Here is a 20021-nt window from a genome sequence, read left to right as displayed (position 1 = left end):
TCTAGCTGGGTGGTCTACCTGGGAACCACTGTTCTCCTGCCCACACTGACCTGCAGGAAGGGCACAATGCCATCCCTGGAGATGGCCTGCAGCAGGCGCGGGGCCCCCGTGAGGCTCTGCAGCCCAGCCCCACAGGTGGAGAAGAAGGAGCCGATGACAATGACCCAGGGAGATGGCCACGCCAGGGTGCCCACCACCAGGTTGCCATTCACAGCTTCACCAAACCTGGAATAGAGCAGTAAAGTCAGGAGATGCTGATTGAGAAACGCCACCTGGAAGTCCGGGGCGGATCTTCTATCCAAGGGCAGGACCAGCAGTATGCCAACCACAGAGTGAGGCTCTGGAGGAGTCAGAGGAGACACACAGCCCTATACATCCTGCGCAGGTCCTGTCGGTGGGGCCCTGGCGAGTCACCCTACTGAGTCTCAATTTCCTCAGCTCCAAAATGATTATAAGCCTATGTCATGTAATTGGTGTGAGAATAAAGGAAGCATGGTATGTGAAATTTTAGTACCATGTCCAGAACAAGGTACTGTGACTGTAGTAGATGTTTTTGTTGTTATAGTTGTTTTCTGTTTGTTTGCTTTCTTTGTTTGTTTGTTTTGGTGGGGCTTGAGCTCAGGGCCTGGGCACTGTTCCTGAGCTTCTTTTGCTCAAGCCTACTGCACTTGACCTATAGTGTCACTTCTGGCTTTTTCTGAGTAGTGTATTGAAGTTAAGAGTCTCACGGACTTTCCTGTCTGGGCTGGTGTTGAACTGCAATCCTCAGATCTCAGCTTCTTGAGTAGCTAGGATTACAGATGTGAGCCACCAGTACCCAGCAGGTAAATGGTTATTATTAGTGTTATATTATCCTGGGCAAATCTCAGCATAGGAGCAGGTGAAAAGTGGGCCTCGGCATCTCCTGGTGGTGTAAGAACAAAAAAGTAAAAAATAAGCCATGACCATCTGACGACGATACCACCTCAGAAAGGAAAATGTAGGATGGGCAGTGCCAGGTGCCAGTGGTTCACACCTATAATCGTAGCTACTCAGGAGGCCAAGATCTGAGAATTACAGTTTGAAGCCAGCCCAGGCAGGAAAGCCCATGAGACTCTTGTCACCAATTAATTACCAAAAAGCCAGAATGGAGCTGTGGCTCAAGTGGTAGAGCACTAGCCTTCAGCCCAAAAACTCAGGGACAGCACCCAGACCCTAAGTTCAAGCCCCAATACCAACATACAAAAACAAAAACATAGTAATTGCCATAACCAGTGCAATTTTCCTGCATAGTTGAAGTGTTTCTCTAGGTTCCACATAATACCTAATTCAATATAAGTGCTATATAAGTAGTTATTATGCTATGTTCTTTAGGAAATAAAGGAAAAAACGTCTGTACATGTTTGATACAGATGTCATTTTGCTGTGTATTTTCCATTTGGGTGGTGGAGGAGGACTGACTAGAAAGCAGCCCACTTCCTCTCGGAAGCGTCTTAAAAAGGAAATGTGGGAGATGGTGGCTCAGTGGTAGAGTGCTTGCCTTGCATGCATGAGGCCCTGGGTTCGATTCCTCAGCACCACATACACAGAAAAAGCCGCATATGGTGCTGTGGCTCAAGTGGTAGAGCGCTAGCCTTGAACTAAAGAACTAAAGAGCTGAGGGACAGTGCCCAGGCCCCGAGTTCAAGCCCCATGACTGACCAAAAAAAAAAAAGGAAATGTGCCAGGTACTGGTAGATCATGCCTGTCATCCTACCTACTCAGGAGGCTGAGATCTGAGGAACATGGTTCAAAGCCAGCCTGGGCAGGAAAGTCTGAGAAACTCTTACCTTCAATAAACTACTCATAAAAAGCCAGAAGTAGTGGGATGGCTTAGGGGTAGAGCGCTAGCCTTGAGCATAAAGATGATCAGGGACAGCACCCAGGCCCTGAGCTCAAGCCCCAGGACTAGCCAAAGAAAAATAAAAAGGGGGGCTGGGAAGGTGGCTCAGTGGTAGAGCGCTTGCCTTGCATGCCTGAGGCCCTGGGTTCGATTCCTCAGCACCACATAAGCAAAAAGAAAAAAGCCGGAAGTGGCGCTGTGGCACTAGTGGTAGAGCGCTAGCCTTGAGCTGAAGAGCTGAGGGACAGCGCCCAGGCCCAGAGTTCAGGCCCCACGACTGAACCAAAAAAAAAAGAAAAAAGAAAAATAAAAAGGGTGTGCTATAAGATGGTGCTGGCCTATACAACCCTGGGGCTCCGGCACCCTCTATTCTACTTTGAGGCCACTGCTATTGCTCTTTATTTAAAGTCTATTTGCAAGTGTGGTTATAACTTCCCAAGACCTTGACACCTCCCCACCCCTAGAATCTTGGACAATGACAAACCCAGAGACATCTAGCATTTGTTAAGTAAATTAATAAAAGAACAGTGCTTAAACTTCAGGAAAATGCTGTTCTCTTACTGAAAATGAGACATCATTCGAGCAACCTCGAACTGGAATGACATGAGAAAGAAGACATGCAGCACTAACAAGGCAAGCCTGCCAGGGACCCCACAGGCTCCTCCCCGCCCCCCCCCCCCCCCCCCCCGCAGTGTTGTTTCCCACAACTCAGCTTCCTATGCCCACCCATCCCCCGGAACATGCTTGACCCTAATTGTCTTACTTGTCCCGCAGGACGACGCCTTCGATGCAGGCTCCAAACAGAACCACGGAGCTGATGTCTGCAGCAGAGGATGAAGGAGAATCCCCAAGTGTGGAGGTTCCCCACACCACCACGACACACACCCTCCTAAACCAGCCAGGCGAGGCCGCAGCCTCGGCAGCCTCTCTCTAATTCTTCCCACCCAGGCCGGTGTCAAGCCCAGCAGTGCAGGATACAGACAGCAGAGGTGGTGGCGATGGCCAAGATGGTACCAGTGGGGATGGACTTCTGTGCGTCCCTGAGGTCCCCAGAGCGGTTAGAGCCCGCCATGATTCCTGTGAGCAGAGGAAAAGCTCAGACAAGGGCTGAGGCCATGGGACACCAGACAAGGATATTGACTCATGTAAGTCCTTGGTTTCTTCTGGACTTAATTCTCCCATCTATCCAAAGGGACTGCGCTGTGGACTCCCACTACTGTGGTCCAGTTTCAGACAAAGACTTCCGGACCTCACTGACTCTTGCCTACCCATCCATTCCCCAACAGAAGCCCTCCCTCTCTGAGTTCCCCTTCACCTGTGACAGAGGGGAAGTAGATGCCAACCAGCAGGGTGAAGTAGGAGGTCATATCACTGAAGACATAAGGGTGGTCCATGTCAACAGGAGCGCCATCTACCAGGTCCACAGAAGGCATCCCATGCTTTTCCACAATGACCCCCTTGGTCAGGTAGGAGCTCCAGAGGTTCTCTGTGGGGGAAGAGAGATGCTCAGGAGAAAGGCCAGAGGTCAGGAGATCAGAGCTTTAGGATCAAGGGAAAGTGATGGGCAAAAAGTAAAACTTAAGGCCAATGAAATCTCCCTCCCCCTGGGCCTTTGTTCTACTTTCTTTCCAACATTTCCTACACTCTTGCTTTGGGCCAGGCCATATGTAAAGATTTCATAAACGAACAGTTTGATCAATAATGGATATATGAAGATCTATCTTAGACGATCAAATATGTCCCCCCTGAGATCATTGAGATCATCACTCCCCTCCCCCTCCAAAAAAACCCACCCTGTATCTCTCTTCTCAGTGATGGCATCAGCAGCAAATCAGATGCTTTGATGCTGTCCTCAACTTCAAAATATCTCTACCAGCCAGCTGCCAGTGGCTCACACCTGAATCCTAACTACTCAGGAGGCTGAGATCTGAGGATCACAGTTCAAAGCCAGCCTGGGCAGGAACCTCCATGAGACTCTTATCTCCAATAAACCACCAGAAAACCGGAAGTGGCACTGTGGCTCAAGTGGTAGAGCGCTCGCCTTGAGCTGAAGAGCTGAGGGACAGCTCCCAGGCCCAGAGTTCAAGCCCCGTAAAAAAAAAAAAAAAAAAAATCTCTACCTTCTGCCCACTACTGCCGCTTAATATTTTTGTACATGTCCCATCTCTTCCATGCACAATCTCTCTACCTTGGCCCTAGGGACATATTGGGCCCCATGGTTCTTTGCTATGGCGGGCTATCCAATGGCCCTGTAGGAGTTTAGCAACATCCTGGCCTCTGCCCACCAAGTGTCATAGCACCCCTCCAGGTTTTGTTTGCTTGCTTGTTTGTTCATTTGTCTGCTTGTGCCAGTCCTAGGGCTTGAATTCAGGGCCTCACACTCAGTCAGCTTTCTTGCTCGTGGCTGGTGCTCTAATACTTTAGCCACACCTCCAGTTTGGTTTTTGGTGGGTTAATTGGAGATCAAACTCCCATGAACTTTTCTGCCCAGGCTGGCTTTGAGCCTTGATCCTGAGATCTCAGCCCCCTGAATAACTTGGATTACAGGTACACAATCAGGGGGCCTGAGAGAGCTAGCCATACCATCCTGACGTGCGTGTCAGATCTTAGACACGCTACTTGATTTCTCCTGGACTCAATTTTCCCATGTTTCCAGTGGGGACCGAATTTCCGGGATGTCCACCATCAGCCCCCATCCACCTCTCCAGCTGGTTGACCAAAAATATCTCCCAGTGTAGCCAAGTGCCTGCTGGGTAGCGCTGACTGAGAACTCCCTTTCCATTCCCACTGACCCCTCTGTCACTCAGCTCATCCTCCTGTGCACATGGCACCAGTGTCCTCTTGGACTCCCATTGCCATAGGCAAATACTCTAAACTCAACATGCTGCCAGGGCCAGTCACAATCTGGCTCATGGCGGCCTCTCCAGATCACGGCTTGCCCTCCTTCCTTTGTACTTTATGCCCTAGTCGGACAAAATTACTCGTGGATGGGCGGACACAATATGCTCTTCTGTGTCCACATGTGTTACACAAGCTGTTCTTAGGTGTTGGCGTACCCTTATTTCTTCAGTATTACTGACAAATCTCTTATTTGTCCTTCAACGTCTCCCAGGTGTGTACATAAAGCCTTGTCTTGTCACTTCACAGACACAAGCACTCGCTCCTCCCCTGGGACATCTCTGTTCACTGAATACACATCATGTGAACCATAATTTATTTACTAACACATCTATCTCTGTCACTACACTCCTTGAGACCCAGGACTGTGGGAGATACACTTTATATTACAGTACTTGGCCCACTGTTGGTCCTTTGCAGGTATCCAGTGAATATGAATTAAATTGGTAGCTTTCTTCCCTACTAGAGTGTAATACTTGTCATCTCTTCCCCCCTATAATGAGGACAGAACATGGTCCAGAGTAGGTGCTCAATTAAAACTAATTGAACTCAACTGAGTCCCAAAGAGGGCCCCTTAACCTGACCTACAATCCCCGTGGTGCTCCCTTGCTACCGGCCCTCCTCTCTCCCCCAGACCTTTGATGAGGCCACTGGCAGCGCCAGGGATGCCCTGGATCTCCGTGACATTGTTTTGGGTGAAGTACTCATCACAGGTGGCATTGAGAAGGTGGGAGGAGCAGAAAAGGCCCCAGAGCCTTGTGGTCACGGTCTCATTTCCTTCCCAGGCCAGCTTGGCACAGACATCAAAGCCGTGGCGAGACAGAGTGCGATTTCCCAGGAGGCAGATCCTAGAGAGAGACAAGACGAGAGGCCTGACCTTGTTCTGCCTTTTCACCAGAACCGCCGGGGGAGCCTAAAAAAAACCAAAAACAACCCACAGAGCCAAGGCCCCACGTGCAAAGGCTCTGGCTTGATTTGGAGAGAGTCTGGATATCAGCGTGGGTGGTGTTGTTGTTTTGTTTTATTTTTGTGGCAGCGGTAGGGCTTGAACTCAGAGGCAAGTACTGTCCTTTAGTTTTGGTACTCAGGCTGGCACTCTACCACTTGAGCCATAGTTCTGCTGCTGGCTTTTGCTGGTTAATTGAAGATAAGAGTCTCATGGATTTTTTTTTTTTTGCCTAAGCTGGCTTTAATCTGTGATCCTCAGCTCTCAGCTTCCTGACTAGCTAGGATTAGAGGAGTGAGCCACTGAAGCTGTTTATGCCATTCTTATATGCCAGTCCTAGGGCTTGAACTCGGGACCTGAGCACTATCCCTGAGCTTTTTGCTCAAAGCTAGCTCTCTACCACTTAAGCCACAATGCTACTTCAAGCTACTTTTTTTTGCCAGTCCTGGGATTTGATCTCAGGGCCTGGGCACTGTCCCTGAGCTTCATTTGCTCAAGGCTAGTACTCTACCAGTTGAGCCACAGCACCACTTTGGGCTTTTTCTGTTCATGTATACTGAGGAACCAAACCCAGGGATTTATGCATGCCAGGCAAGCGCTCCACCACTAAGCCGCACTCCCAGCCCCTTCAAGCTATTTTTGAGTAGTTTACTGGAGATAAGTACATCATGGACTCTCCTGTTTGGACTAGTTTTGAACCATGATCTTCATATCTCAGTCTCACGAGTAGCTAGAATTACAAGCATAAGCCCCCAGCACCCAGCCTGTCAATGCCATTCTAACATGTTGATGTAGGAGAATCAACACCTGAGTGCGTCAGTATGTTTTTGCAGCATGTCCAGCATCTCTGGGCACTGCCCTCCTGGCCAGAGCGGGACACAGAGGACTCTTGTCTTAGAACAACAAAAGCAACAGGGATCTGAGCCCCGGGCTGCCGTCTCTGTGTCTTATCCCAACCCAAAGATGTCCCACAGTAAGGGTTTCTCACATTCCAGGAGGTTATTCTGTCCAGAAAACTCTGGAACACTATCAAGTGTTCATCCCTGCAGCAGTCCTTGCCCATTAGTTTTCCTCAGCCCAGCTCCGACTGATAATCCGAGGGAAATCCCAAGCTACCCTGAAGAGGTCACTCCCAAATGAAGAGGATTTTTTTTCCCCTCCTAAGAGAGGTTGCTCCTAACCCAAACCACCCCAATTATGAGGGTCAGAGAAAGGAGACATGGCTAAAGACTGATGTGTAGACCCCAAAAAATCAGGCTGGGGGTGGTAGGAAGGGAACAAAGCCTTACGCTCAGAGAGCCAGCACTCACGGGAAGTTGGGTGGGTCGAAGGCTGACTTGATGACACCAGCATAGATGGCCAAGATGGAGAGGATGACGCAACCCAGGAAGACCAGAGCAAACTTGTTGACATACTTGACACCCACAAATACCACCGTGGCCATGCAGGTGAGCACACAGGTGCCATACACACGCATGTTGTTCAACATGGCAGCTGCCTCTCCGCTGGCATCTTCCGCCTTAAAGATGGCCATAGCTGGGAAGAGATAAGCCTGCAGGAAAGGAGCAAAGATCAGGGAAATAACTTGAAGTACAGGCAGGGCTTGGGGAGGGGAGGGGGCATGCAAAGATGCCCACTTAGGTAGTTGTAGTTATAAGACAGGAAGCAGCATCCAGTAATGGGGAAATGGCTAAGAAGGAAGATACAGTCTAGCTTGCAAAAACAGGGCAGCTGGGAGCCAGTGGCTCATGCCTGTAATCCTAGCTACTCAGGAGGCTGAGATATGAGGATCTCAGTTCAAAGCCAGCTTGGGCAGGGAAGTCTGTGAGATTCTTTTTTTTTTTGCTTTTTTGGGTCTGGTCGTGGGGCCTGAACTCTGGGCCTGGGTGCTTGTCCCTCAGCTCTACAGCTCAAGGCTAGCACTCTACCACTTGAGCCACAGTGCCACTTCTGGGTTTTTTCTTTTTGCTTATGTGGTGCTGAGGAATTGAACCCAGGGCCTCATGCATGCAAGGCAAGTGCTCTACCACTGAGCCATCTTCCCAGCCCGAGACTTTTATCTCCAATAAACCACCAGAAAACCAAATGGAGCTGTGGCTCAACATGGTAGAATGCTAGCCTTAAGCAAAAGAGTTTAGGGACAGCACCCAGGCCCTGAGTTCAAGCCCTGCAACTGAAAAAACAAAAACAAATGGCTTTATGCAGATATTGGGAGCAATTAGTTATATCTATTATCATTGCTATTCATTATATGTTTTTCTCTATGCTGGTACTGGAGTTTGAACCTAGAGCCTGAGCACTGTCCTTAGCTTTTCATTCAAGGATGGTATTTTACTTCTTGAGTCACACCTCCTCTAATTCTGGCTTTTGGGTGGTTCATTGGAGATAAGAGTCTCACAGACTTTCCTGCCTGGCCTCGCTTTGAACCACGATCCTCATTATCTCAGCCTCCTGAGTAGCTAGGATTACAGGTGTGAGCCACCAGAATGTGATGCTGTAATTATCTTAATGACTACATTATTTTATTATTTCTTGTAGGAAAGTAGGGAGAAATTAGATGTTCATCACTATAGCTTGTGCATAAATCATGATACTTCCACATATAAATGATAGAGCTGGTATCAAATGACATTATGGAATGTGATATAGTTCAGTCATAGAGCCATGTGCTCAGTATGTACACAGGACATGCTAAGAAATTTCTAGCACCAAGAAAAAAAATACAAATGTATGTATATAAATTGAATGACTCAAAACCTAGTTATGTCATATTAGATGAACACAATCAAGTGTTTTTTAAAAAAAAAATGTGTCTTATGACAAGTTTTGGTGGTACTGTGTTTAAAATCAGGGCTTAGCACTTGAGTCATCCCTCCAGCCCTATGATCTCATTTTTATAAAGTTATCTGTGGGGATAATTTACAGATATATGTACATACATTAGAATGTACATGTCTTTACAAGTACATCAAAATGTCAATAGTTTTCCCTGAATTATTAAAATCTGGATAATAATTGTTCTATTATTCAACTAGAATAAGAAGTTTTTAGAAAATGAACATTTTTCTATTTACTTATTCATTTCTTTCTGTTTATAGTGCTGCAGATCTAATTCAGGATCTTACACTTACTAGGCAAGTGCTCTACCACTGAGTTATACCCCAGCACAAAATGTGGATAGTATTAACTTCTTTGCACATCTGCATTTTCTAAAATTTTTAATAAACTTAATATGTTTACAGTGAAGTTATTTTTGCTTGTAAATTATTTCTGTAAAGGGAGCATTCAGTTATTCAGGGAAATGTTTATGACACAGTTATATTTTACAAAGGCAGACTACATCACATAGAAAAACAAAACTAAGAGAGAAAATTTATTAAAGTGTTAATGATTATTTTATTTGGATGATTTCTTTCTCCCTTTATTATTTTTACTTCGATTTGTCCCCAGTTTTATGCACTGCCCGGGATTGCTTTTATACTACATTTAAAGTTTGTGTATGTGCTTGTGTGCCAGTACGTAGGTTGGAACTCAGGGCCTAGATGCTGCCTTTTAGCTTTTTCTGCTCAAGGGTAGCCCTCTACCACTTATGCCACAGCTCCACTTCAGCTTTTTGGAGGTTAATTGACAATAACAGTCTCAGAGACTTTCCTGCCTGTGCTAGCTTTGAATTACAATCCTCAGATTTCAGCCTCCTGAGTAGCTAGGATCACATTGTGCTCCACCATTATCTGGCTTAAACATTTATTTTTAAATCACAAAGGTATATGGCCCTCCTCTCATTATTTGCCTCCCTGTGCTTTCTATCCTCCATTCGTCTTCTCCATCCTGATTTATTGTATGGTACCCCAAACTGGAAGTTCTAGCACCTTGACTTCTATTTCCCCAAGGCATTACAGTATAGTAGACAAGAGCAGGATTTCAAAGTCAGAACCACAGAGGTTCCCATCTCTGCATGCTCTTTCAACTCTCTGAGCCTTGCTTTCCTCATCTGCTGAGTGGCCCTCTTCTAATTCATGAGAAACTCGTCAGGATAAAATAAAATGATAAACTGTAAAGCCCTGGGGCCCGCAGAGGGTGGGGGCCTCGGAGATGTCAACTCCACTTTCTATAAAACCAGGGAACCCTACAGGAAGGGCAGGAAGAGCAGAGACCTAAGTCAGCATCCCTGTCCTTCAAACGCAGTCCAGCGAGCGGCTTTCCTCCCATGAGTCACGGCATCTAGCAGACCTCGATACAGGCTCCTTGTGGGTTCTTCTGTCTTGCGATCCCAGAGCCATCAGGCTTCTACCGAGCCCTCAGCACAGTCCGAGGTGTGTGTGAGGCAATCCCAAAAGGGTAGCTATTGTAGGGCACGGCCCTTCTTATGCCTATCATTAGGTTAACTCTCATCAACCCACCTCTGCCACCTCCCTGACCGCTGAGTGACCTTGAGCAAGTGATCTCACCTCTCTGAGCTTCTCATTTGTAAAATGGGCATCGGGACACTTAAACCTCTAAGGATTCAAGATAATGACTGTAAAGCACTTGGAACTGTGCTGAGAGCTCAGTGGGTGCCTGATCAACCACAGCTGTTTGTGTTACATAATTATTGTATCTTGTCTCCCCAACTAGACTGGGAACTCGTTCAAATAGACCACATTGGAGTCTGCTTTGGCCTTGCAAAGTGGCTTGGCCCCTGGGAGGTACGTATGGATCATGGGTGAACTAGCAACCTGGGACCTCCTCGCTCCATGCCACGCCCCCTCCCCCCCCATGCCTCCTCCCCAGCCCCTCTCACCAGCAGGATCTCGATGGTACCCAGGATGTACATAGCCCCAGCAAACGTCGTACCCAGGTAGAAGCAGAGGCCCACGGCACCCCCAAATTCTGGGCCCAAAGACCTGGAAATCATGTAGTAGGAGCCACCAGCTGCAGAGAAAACCAAGTGTCCACAAGAGGGTAGAAGCCAGGCACCAGTGGCTCATGCCTGTCATCCTAACGACTCTGGAGGCTGAGTTCTAAGGATCACAGTTCAAAGCCAGCCTGAGCAGGAAAGTAGGTGCTACTCTTAGTTCCAATTAACCACCAGAAAACTGGAAGTGGCGCTGTGGGTCCAAGTGGTAGAGCACTAGTCCCTAGCACTAGCTCAGGGACAGCGCCCAGGCAATGAGTTCAAGCCCCAGGACCACCACCACCACCAACAACAACCACAAAAGAGGGTTGAGGGGCATTGTGCTGCTCAGGGGGTGAGAGACAGAGGGCAGAACAGGGCTGTTCTGGGCCTCAGGCTGCAGCCCCAGAAGGGGATTGCAGAGACTCAGCCAACCAGGATATGTAAAATTTTCAGCACTAATTACCATGCTCATAGGATGGTGGAGAGGAGGGTCTCAGGCTGAGGGAGGACAGGTGGACACTAGCCACTGTTTTGCTCTCTGCCACTCTGCAATAGGCTGCTCCTATCTCTCCCATAAATTGCCACAGCCCAGCCTCCCACCAGTCTGCAATATCACGCCTCCCTCCTCCAGGAGCCCCCCCCCCACCTCCCCCCACATACCAGGCACTACACCATTGGTGGCAATCGCACTCATGGAGATGGCCGTGAGCATCGTCTGTGAGGAAAGAGTGTCAGAGTGGTGGCTGCTGGGGGCCACAGTGGTCTGGGCCAAGGCCAAGCCAGATACCCCAGAAACACCAGCCAAACCCACAGGTTTTCTCCTGCTCCAGCTTCTGCCTGGGCCGCTTCCAAGTTCTACTTGTGCCAACTCCTTCTCAAGCAAACCTCTTATTCACTGTGTGAATGGGAAGAGCAGAGCCACTTGCACCTGAGGACTCTGCATACGTCAGCGTGGCCACGCCCACCCCCAGCCTCTATGACCGGAGGCAATTCACGCCGCTTCCCTTCTCAAACCCTGAGGTCTGCCTCACACGGAGGCCCGGCCGCAACAGCACTGGCTGCCTCAGGAGTGTATCCTGAGAGAGCATGGCCCAAAACAAGTCCTCAGAGAGGATGAGAAGAATCCAGTTACAACGCTATTGGTGACATAATCTCATTTTTTTTTCTGTAAATGGGGAACCTTCCAAAACATTAACTATTATTGAATGACAGGTGACTTTTCTTCTCTGCACTGATCATTTCATCAATGAGTCTACATTCCTTGTGTAATTACACACACACACACACACACACACACACACACACACAGATCTAGGTGAAGCCTGGTTTATAGCCATCAGGGACAAGCTTGTGCAGAGCAGGAAGACCAAGTCAGACCTAATTTTCTCCCCAACATCATAAGCCGTGGTTCCTATAAAAAGCTCAGGTCTCATGCTTCCACCCTCCCTACCTCCCACCCCCAGGCCTCTGCCAAGACCCAGCTGTCAGGCCAGGCAGGGGAGGGGCATCACTCACGCAGGAGCAGCAGATGAAGACCATGCAGAAGGACTCCATGATGCCTGCAATGCCCACCACCCAGGTGAGCCGCAGGAAGAGAATGACGCCAAAGATGTTCTGCAGGCATGGGAGGTACACGCCCATGAACGTGCCCATGCGCGGGGCCTGCCAAGAAGGCCTGCATCAGTCCCTACTCATTCCCACCAACACTCGGGCCTACTCTTCCTCCACCTCCCTCCCTCCATTCTCCCCCGCCCCATCCCTTCATTCTGCTTCCCTCTGATGACATACCCTTCTTGCCTCCTCCAGCCTCCATCCCCACCCCTCTTCCTCTACCATCCATGGCCTCCCTCCTCCTCTTCATCTCCTCCCCCTCCTCCCTGCCCTGTCATCCATCCCTCCAACAGAATCCTCCCCTAGCCTCCCTCCCACCCCAGCTTCTTCTCCCCCAAGGCCCCACCTGCACCGGCTTCTTTTTTCCACCCTCATTGTTTTCTGCCTCTTCATGCTCCCTGCTTCCCTGGGGCAGGTTGGTGTAGTTGGCCAGGCCGCTGAGCAGGGAGGACACCATGGGGCTGGTGTCCATCTCCTCCTAAGGAGGAAAGGCATCTGTGTTAGGAAGCTGGGGGACCAGATTTTGGGGTGTGGGTGAGTGTGGAGGTAAACTGGATGGTAGGAAGATGGAGGCCAAACTACTGAGGCTGAGATAAAAGGGGAAAGGGGTAGAATTGAGGAGGGAAATGTGGGTGATCTGAGCAGAGGGGAAGAAGGAGGGTAAAGGAGGGATGGAGCTGAGGGAGGAGGCTGCAGAGGAGGCTACTCTTCCCAGGGAGGGAGAGAGCAGCTGATGAGCTCTGGTCCAGCCACCTGAGTATCTCACCTCAAACAGGGCCATGTTCTTCCCATCGTACTCCTTTCCCTTCTCTGTGTCGGTGCTGTTGATGAAGGGACTGCTTTCCTTGGGGTTGCCATCACCTGAGAAAGCACACAAGTCAGTGGCCTGGCACTCACTGTTACTCCCTAACCACCCAGACACACAGTAGTGTGGCTTTGGGAACCCCGGGCCTCCTTGGGTCATATCCTGGAGAAGGGGGGCACCTTCTTTGTAGCATGTACATGGAGCCCACACCCTGCCTGGTATGTTCTGGGTATTCAGTGAACAGGTGAGTGTTTTCCTGCTCCTGTGGGTTCTAGGTCACCAGGGGACCATCAGACTCTTCAGAGTTCTCTTCTTGAACATAATTGGTGTTTGGGGCAGACATGATCTCTCCTGGAGAGGAAGGCAAGAAGACAATACAGACCGAAGCCCCAAAGACACTCACTCCACCTCTTGGAAATGTGACTGACTCCCTTCTGGTACCTCTATCCCCCTCCTTGTCAGTCATCTAAATTTCTACCATGTGCCAACACAGGAATAGAGAGGGAACAAAACACAGAAAAAGACTGTCTCTGCCCTTAGGAAACCAGACCAAGGCCAGGGAGCCAAGCAGTAACCAGGAATTTCCAATCCAGAGTGATAAAGTCCAAGCAGAAAGATGAATAAGGCACTGTGGGAACACAAGAGGGTGCTCAGTCCAGGATGGGAGGTCACAGAAGGCTTCCTAGAGGAAGTGACGTGTCAGCTGTGAACCAGAGGATGAGTAAGAACTAGACTGGGAGGGAGACGGGAGGGGGTTCTCCAGGCAGACAGAACAGCAGAACAGCATGTTCAATGGCTCAGAGGTGAGTTCGAGATGCTGAATGAACTAGGATCTGGCTGAGTCTGCGGAAGGGGGCTGTGTGTATGGGGAGTGAGGAAGCAGCTAAAGAATGACCAATGGATCGGCAAAAGACCTGCCTGAGAAGGTAAGGTGGAGAGTCCTTAAAGAATGAGCAGACCATGTTAAAGAATCTAGACCTCAGGTGTGGATGGACAATCATGGAACCGTTTCAGAGGTACCATGAACCGAGATGTGTTTTAGAGCGATACAGAAACAGAAAGCAATACAGAAAGTTTCAGTAACCCAGGCAAGGACGGTTAAGATCCTGACTGCAGCAATGCGGGGCACTGAATGGGCAGACTCAAGAATCACTGGCACATTTTTTTATGCCACATGTCTGGGAAGAAAAAGAAGAATAGAAGGTAATGCCTGGGGTGTCTACCATGGGTGAATGGGTGGACGATGGTGGTCCTTAATAAACTGGAAGGCTAGAAGCCAGAGTGACAAAGATGCCAAATGTAGTTGAGGGTTAGACACTGTAAGGCCCTCAGGTGGATATGTCCAGATGCCACTGGGTATATGGATAGGGTCTGCCTAGCTAGGCTGGGGTGTACAAGTGAGGGTGAGGAATAAGCCACGTATCCAGATGATCACTCACTCAAGGAGAGTCTCTGTAGCAAAGGAAGAGTCCTTCAGAAAGATCTGAGGTGTCCATTGGACACATCCCCTCGGCCCCATCAACCTCCCTCAGCCCCAGGGCTGAATCCCAGCAGTAGACAACTCTCTGAAAATGCCCCTGGGGAGATTCCTCACTGACCAATCCCAAGTGAGATGGAGGCCTTTTGGGACTTGGCATCTCTTATCTCTTTAGTTCTTGGCATTCCTCCCCCCCCCCCCATTCCCTATTCAAATTCTGTGCATCCTTCTCCCTGCCTCCTGGAAACCTGCCTCAGTCACCCAGCTAGGGCCCGTGTCCACAGCATGACCCACCTGATCTCACCCTGACTAAAAATGACTAGACATAAAGCTGCATCAATGCCAGGGAGACTCACTGCCACCCAGCCTCCTTCACACCTCATCTATCCAGGCAGCCTGCGTGCCTAATATAGGGGGTCACTACCAGCTCTTTTTTTCTCACATGGGGCCTTCCTATGAATGTGACTCCTCCTTTCCCATTGGAGTCTACTACATCATAGATGCAGGAAATAGTCTTCAGATGTGGATTCTCTAAGGTCTTCCTTCATACTCCAGGGTCTCAAAACAGCTGTCTGGAGCCAGACAACAGAGTGTTGAGGTAGGTAGGTAGATAGGTAGGTTCTCTATGTGTCTCTGTCTCTGTCTCCCCCATCCCTCCCCCATCTCTCTGTGTCTCTGTGTCTGTCTGTCTGTCTCTGTCTCTCTCTCTGTCTCTCTCTCTGTCTCTCTCTCTCTCTCTCCCCCCCCCCAAGTTCTGGGGCTTGATTCACGGTCTAGGTGCTGTCCCTGAGCTGCTTTTGCTGGAGGCTAATGTACACTCTACTGCTTGAGGTACAGCTTCACTTGTAGCTTTCTGGTGGTTTACTGGAGGTAAAAGTCTCATGGACTTTCTTGCACATGCTAGCTTTGAACTACAATCCTCAGATCTCAGTCTTCTGAGTAGCTAGGATTACAGGTGTGAGCCACCAGTGCCTGGCTTTTTTTTTTTTGCTTTGTTTTTGTTTTGTGCCAGTGCTGTGGCTTGGATTCAAGGGCTAGGTGCTGGCTCAGCTTTTTCATTCAAGGCTGGCATTTTATTGCTTGAGCCATGGTCCCACTCTGGCTTTTTGCTGGTTAACTGGATGTAAGAGTCTCAAGGATTTTCCTGGCTTGGCTTGGAACCATGATTCTCAGATCTCAGCCTCCTGAGTAGCTACAATTATGACCTGTATGTCACTGGGGCCTAGCTTCTCTCTCCTTTTAAACTGCTGAGGAGATTTGGCCTATTCTTGATGCACTATGTAGGAACTAGAGAAGGTGCAAGGAAATGTCCCATAGCGAAGGGAAAGGGCTGGAGTCCCGGACTCAGCTTTGTTGCTGCGTCTTCAGGGCAGGCCAGTCTTCTTTGCCATGGGGTACCAATTGTGCCTAACTCAGGGTGAGTGATTAGTGGGTTCCCTGGAATAATGCACATTGGGTGTCCCCACCCTTACAAGTATAGCTACTAATGTCACTGTTACAAGTCTCCGGTGCCCAACCAACTGGTGCTCCTCACCCCACGTCCATCCTCCACGGCAAGATTTAGGGGCTGCCCTGTTTCCCGTCGGGTCCCCCCCCCCCCTCCAGCGCCTCCCTCTGCCTTCCACACCTTTACCCAAACCCTTCTCTTTTTCGGAGGGGGGAGGGAGGAGGGCTAGGTGCAGGAGGTGACTAGGTGGCGAGAAGAAGGGCGTCCTGGCCCGAGACCCCAGAACTAGGCAGCCCGACTCTGGTCTCCATGGTGACCGCGCGGGCCAAAAGCGCTGCGCGGAGCGGAGCCGGCCACGCGCCCGCAGCCGCTTATGTAACGCGGCGGCGCGGCCGCGCAGAGCCAGACGACAGGCCAAATCCCCGCCAGGAGAAGAGGGCAGGGAAGGGGGGCGGCTCGGTAAGCTCGTCCCGGGTCCCGCCTTTCCATCCGCTGTCTGGGCGGGACGCCAGGCTCCTGGCCTTGTCACCACAGCCAAAGGCCGATTTCGTCCCCCCCGCCCCCCTGGAACGCCAGGCGCACCAGTTGAGGAGGGGAGGGGGGGAAGGGGGAAGGCAGGGTGGGGAGGGAGCTTCTGAGTTCTCCAAGGAACAGGACGGCAAAGGGGAAACAGAGAGTCGGAGTGGTGGGGGAGAGCCGAGTGGCCCCAACGGGGAGGGAGGCCGGGCCAGACGGAGGCTGAGCCCTCCCCGCCCCGCCCCCTGGGAGCTCTCAGCCCGAATCGGCTTTCAATTAAGCTGTGGCGGCCAGGGCTCCCGGGGAGGAAACTGGAGAGCGGCGGAGGGCTGGGGGGCCTCCCCCGGGGCCTAGGGCTGGACCTGGGGGAATCCCTAGGCCGGCTTGGGGAGGCAGAGGGGGCTCAGACCTCAAGGGAAAAGGAGAAGTAGACGCCTGGGACAAGATCCTTAGGGTGTTCTTCGGCCCAGAGAAGACCTCTTCCCGGAGGTCAGCATCCGGGTCCTCCCATCCAGCTCCAAGAACCTAGATTCCGATTCCAGGGGCTTTTCGTCTCTCTCTTCAAGCTCAGAAAGTCTTCAGCAACTCCTACCACTTCCTCTAGGATCCCAGGAGGCCTTTCCCCTCTGGGACCCATAATGCCTGACGCAGATTCTGTCCACTCCAGTTCCAAGTCCTGGACCCTATCTATAGAAAGGTCTCCAGATGGGCTCCGGCTACCGTGTTTAGAAACTAGTAGGGAGGGAGGACAACCAAAAAGAGTTCCTCATTCGACTCCTATTGCCCACACATAGATGCCTCTTTGCTAGGCCTCCAGAGAGCCCAGGGAAATCTAGAGGCCCATTGAAGCTTTGGTAGAGAAAGCAGGTGCTAGGAGATCATGTTAAATGGGGGGGGGGGGGGGGAGGAGCAGAGAGATTACCTCCCAAGTGGAGCCCCTGTCCCAAAATGGAAGGGGATTCCAGAAGGAAACGACACCTCCTTGCTCCCTGGGCACTGCCTTTGGGACTTCTGGAGCTGCTGCAGACCGGCTTTTTGGTAAACCCCCTCCCCCTCCAGCTGAAGCCCGCGGGTGGAGACGGCGATCGGATGAGGTGACCTCAGGGTCACTGGAGAGATGGATGAGCTGGGCAGCAGGGCAGTGCTGGCTCCTGTACAGGACCCAGCCCCGGGATAAACGGGGAGGGGGAGGGCTCTCCGGCAAAGGATTTGGGACCTCTGATGTCCTAACCTTTTCAAACCCCGATTTAGCCCTGACTTGGGATCCAGAATGGAGGATCCCAGAGTCAAATCTGCCAATGTCTGGAAGATCACATTTGTTTAGGGGGGCCCCTTGGGGACCCCTTCAGCCATCTCCCGCACCCAGAGGTCTGCGGGACTCTCGGCCCAGAGGGTCAAGCAATGCCCAAGGGAGCGTTTGAAGGCGCTGAGCGCAGACAGCAGGCGCGGGAGGCGCGCTACTGCGCAAGGGACGCCGCGCCACCGGAGGGTGGGGGCTGGGGGCGGCTGACAGCCGTGATGGATGGCTGAGGCCGCTGGGGGGCGGCGGGGGGGGGGGGCGCCTGGGAACTCGAGGGGCTGGCTGGCCCCAAGACCTCGGAACCGGGAGGCCGCGGGGGAGGAAGGGGGCGATCAGGAACAGCAAAAGCACTCGCTGGGCGCCCCTTAGCTTCTGACAAATCTCCGCACCCACCGCAGCAGCGTCCGCAGTGTCGGTGCTGCGGAGCGGGGATTCGGTGGCTGGGACCCCGTGTATGCGGCCTCCCACCACGAAAGCTAAGATAGCTACCTAGAAAGACTCTTCCCTACCCGCCCTGGAAACCACACCGCTGGCCCCGGGATACCAAGAGAAGGGGCGAGAGGGAAGAAAGGAGGGTGATGGAGCTTCTCGTCCTGCATAGGAACCCACGGGGAAACGGCCAGGAGAGGAGATTGCGCAAAGTAGAGCTGGAAATCTAGAGGAGGTAGCTTCAGACTGAGGTCGGAACTCGGGAAGCCTCGGGGGAGGGGTCTGGATTGCACCAAGTGTCCCCTGAGGGGACACCTCGGCCCAGACGGGGGGCTGTCACATGCTCCCAAGCATCACGGCCACCTTTCCCCCACCTTCCATCTGGAAGGCTCAGAGCGAGGGACTGCAGCAGACTGCGCCCCCAGGCGCCGCCGGTCCCCGCTCTGCGCCAGGACGCCCGGGTCCCTCATCGGGGAAAGGAGCCATCTCCACCCCCCACCCCCAACCCGTCGAGCTGCATGACAGCCCACTCTAGATTTCCCATCCCCTTCCTGCCGCTTCCTCGGCTCAGTTAACCCAAGTCTGGCCCCCCCGCCCCGCAGGCCGCTAATCACGACCACCCCTCCGGGCCCCGTTCTGCCCCCCGGGCGCGGCGCGTTCCAGCACCTCGGACAGCGCCTGGCGCATTCCAATGGAGCGAGGCTGGGGCGGCCGCGCGTCCGCCGCCCCGGGGCTTTTCTGCAGGCGGCGGCCCCCGCTCCGCCTCCCACCCGGAGCCGCCCCCTCCCCTCCCCGGCGCCCCCGGACCACCGCTTACCGGGGTTGGCTCCCCCGTCGCCGTCCTCGCAGTCCGTCAGGTTGTTTAGCATGGTGGCGGCGCGGCTCCGGGCCGGGGATGCTGCGCGCCGCTTCGCCCGCACCCCTCTGCCCGCCTTGGCCGCTCCCGCCGCCCGCCCGCCGCCCGCCCGCCCGCTCTAGCTCTCGCTCGCTCTCCGCTCCACGGAGGAAGAAGCTGCAGTGCCCGCCCGCCCGCCCGCCCGGCGCACACACTCTCGCACGGACACACGCTCACACCCGCGCGCGCCCCCTCGCAGCCGCGGCGCGGCTCACCTCATCCCGTATGCAGGAGGCGTGAGCCACTGGCGGGCTGGGGGGGGGAGCCCGGGGGAGGAGAGGCCGGGGGCGGGCCGAGCGAGCCCCACGGCCCCCTCGCCGGAAAACCGGGGGCTTGCGCGGGTGGGATGAGAGGCGGCGGGGGGGGGGGGCGCAGCCCTCACCTCCCCCAGCAGACGCAGCTCTCCCCCCCCCTCTCTCTCCGGCGCAGGCGGGGCCCGGCACGTGGGCAGGTGCCATCCCGCGCCCTAAAAATAACGGCAGGGAACTAGGTCGCGGCCGCGGGGAGGCGGCCCCGCAGCGGCTGCCTGACTGGGGGGTCTGGGGTCACCCTCCCCCGAGGGAAGATAAGGGGGACTGGGGCGGTGAAGGGCGCTGCCATGGAATCTGGGGCCCTCGGGAGTCGGTCTGCCGAGCTGGAGAGGCCTATCCTGCGGGGAAGAGAAGCCGGAGGCTGGAGCGGGAGGGATGCAGAGCCCAAGGCCTTATAGGCGAAGCGCGCTGGGCTGCGCCCCTCCCGGGGGTCGGCCACTGGGCTGTCTGTCTGGCCCCTCCTGGTTGTAAATGAGCGAGTTACACAGAACTCTCTCCCGCTGCTTAGAACGGACAGGCGTGTCAGCACCTCACCCCCAAGGCAAGTCTCTGGAATGCACACGGGGACTTTCAGACAGGGGAGCATGGGCCTGGGGTGGGAGAGGAGGCAGCACCGGGGTTTGGGGGAGTATTTACTTTCCACCCAGGA

General features: G+C 52.7%; 1 protein-coding gene across 3 annotated transcripts in view; it reads right to left on the bottom strand.

The window, feature by feature from the left end:
* Positions 1-20021, bottom strand: part of Slc12a5 (solute carrier family 12 member 5) — a 39837-nt gene that overhangs the window by 12835 nt on the left and 6981 nt on the right. For 2 of the 3 annotated variants that reach the window (XM_042694386.1, XM_042694385.1), the window contains exons 2-12: positions 12959-13053; positions 12539-12670; positions 12097-12243; positions 11242-11296; positions 10486-10616; positions 7016-7257; positions 5396-5607; positions 3177-3347; positions 2840-2938; positions 2625-2682; positions 51-225 (exon numbers count right to left, since the gene is read on the bottom strand). In XM_042694386.1, coding sequence (XP_042550320.1) covers positions 51-225; positions 2625-2682; positions 2840-2938; positions 3177-3347; positions 5396-5607; positions 7016-7257; positions 10486-10616; positions 11242-11296; positions 12097-12243; positions 12539-12670; positions 12959-13053 — 1517 coding nt within the window. Of the gene's footprint in view, positions 1-50; positions 226-2624; positions 2683-2839; positions 2939-3176; positions 3348-5395; positions 5608-7015; positions 7258-10485; positions 10617-11241; positions 11297-12096; positions 12244-12538; positions 12671-12958; positions 13054-18983; positions 19314-20021 lie in introns of those variants that run through there. The other variant, XM_042694387.1, reaches the window with a different exon arrangement.

The sequence above is a fragment of the Dipodomys spectabilis genome, unplaced genomic scaffold, assembly GCF_019054845.1.
Source record: "Dipodomys spectabilis isolate Male_0828 unplaced genomic scaffold, ASM1905484v1 ptg000175l, whole genome shotgun sequence".
NCBI classification, from domain to species: domain Eukaryota; kingdom Metazoa; phylum Chordata; class Mammalia; order Rodentia; family Heteromyidae; genus Dipodomys; species Dipodomys spectabilis.
Note: the sequence above shows the minus strand (reverse complement) of the source record. Positions and strands in the feature narration are given on the sequence as shown.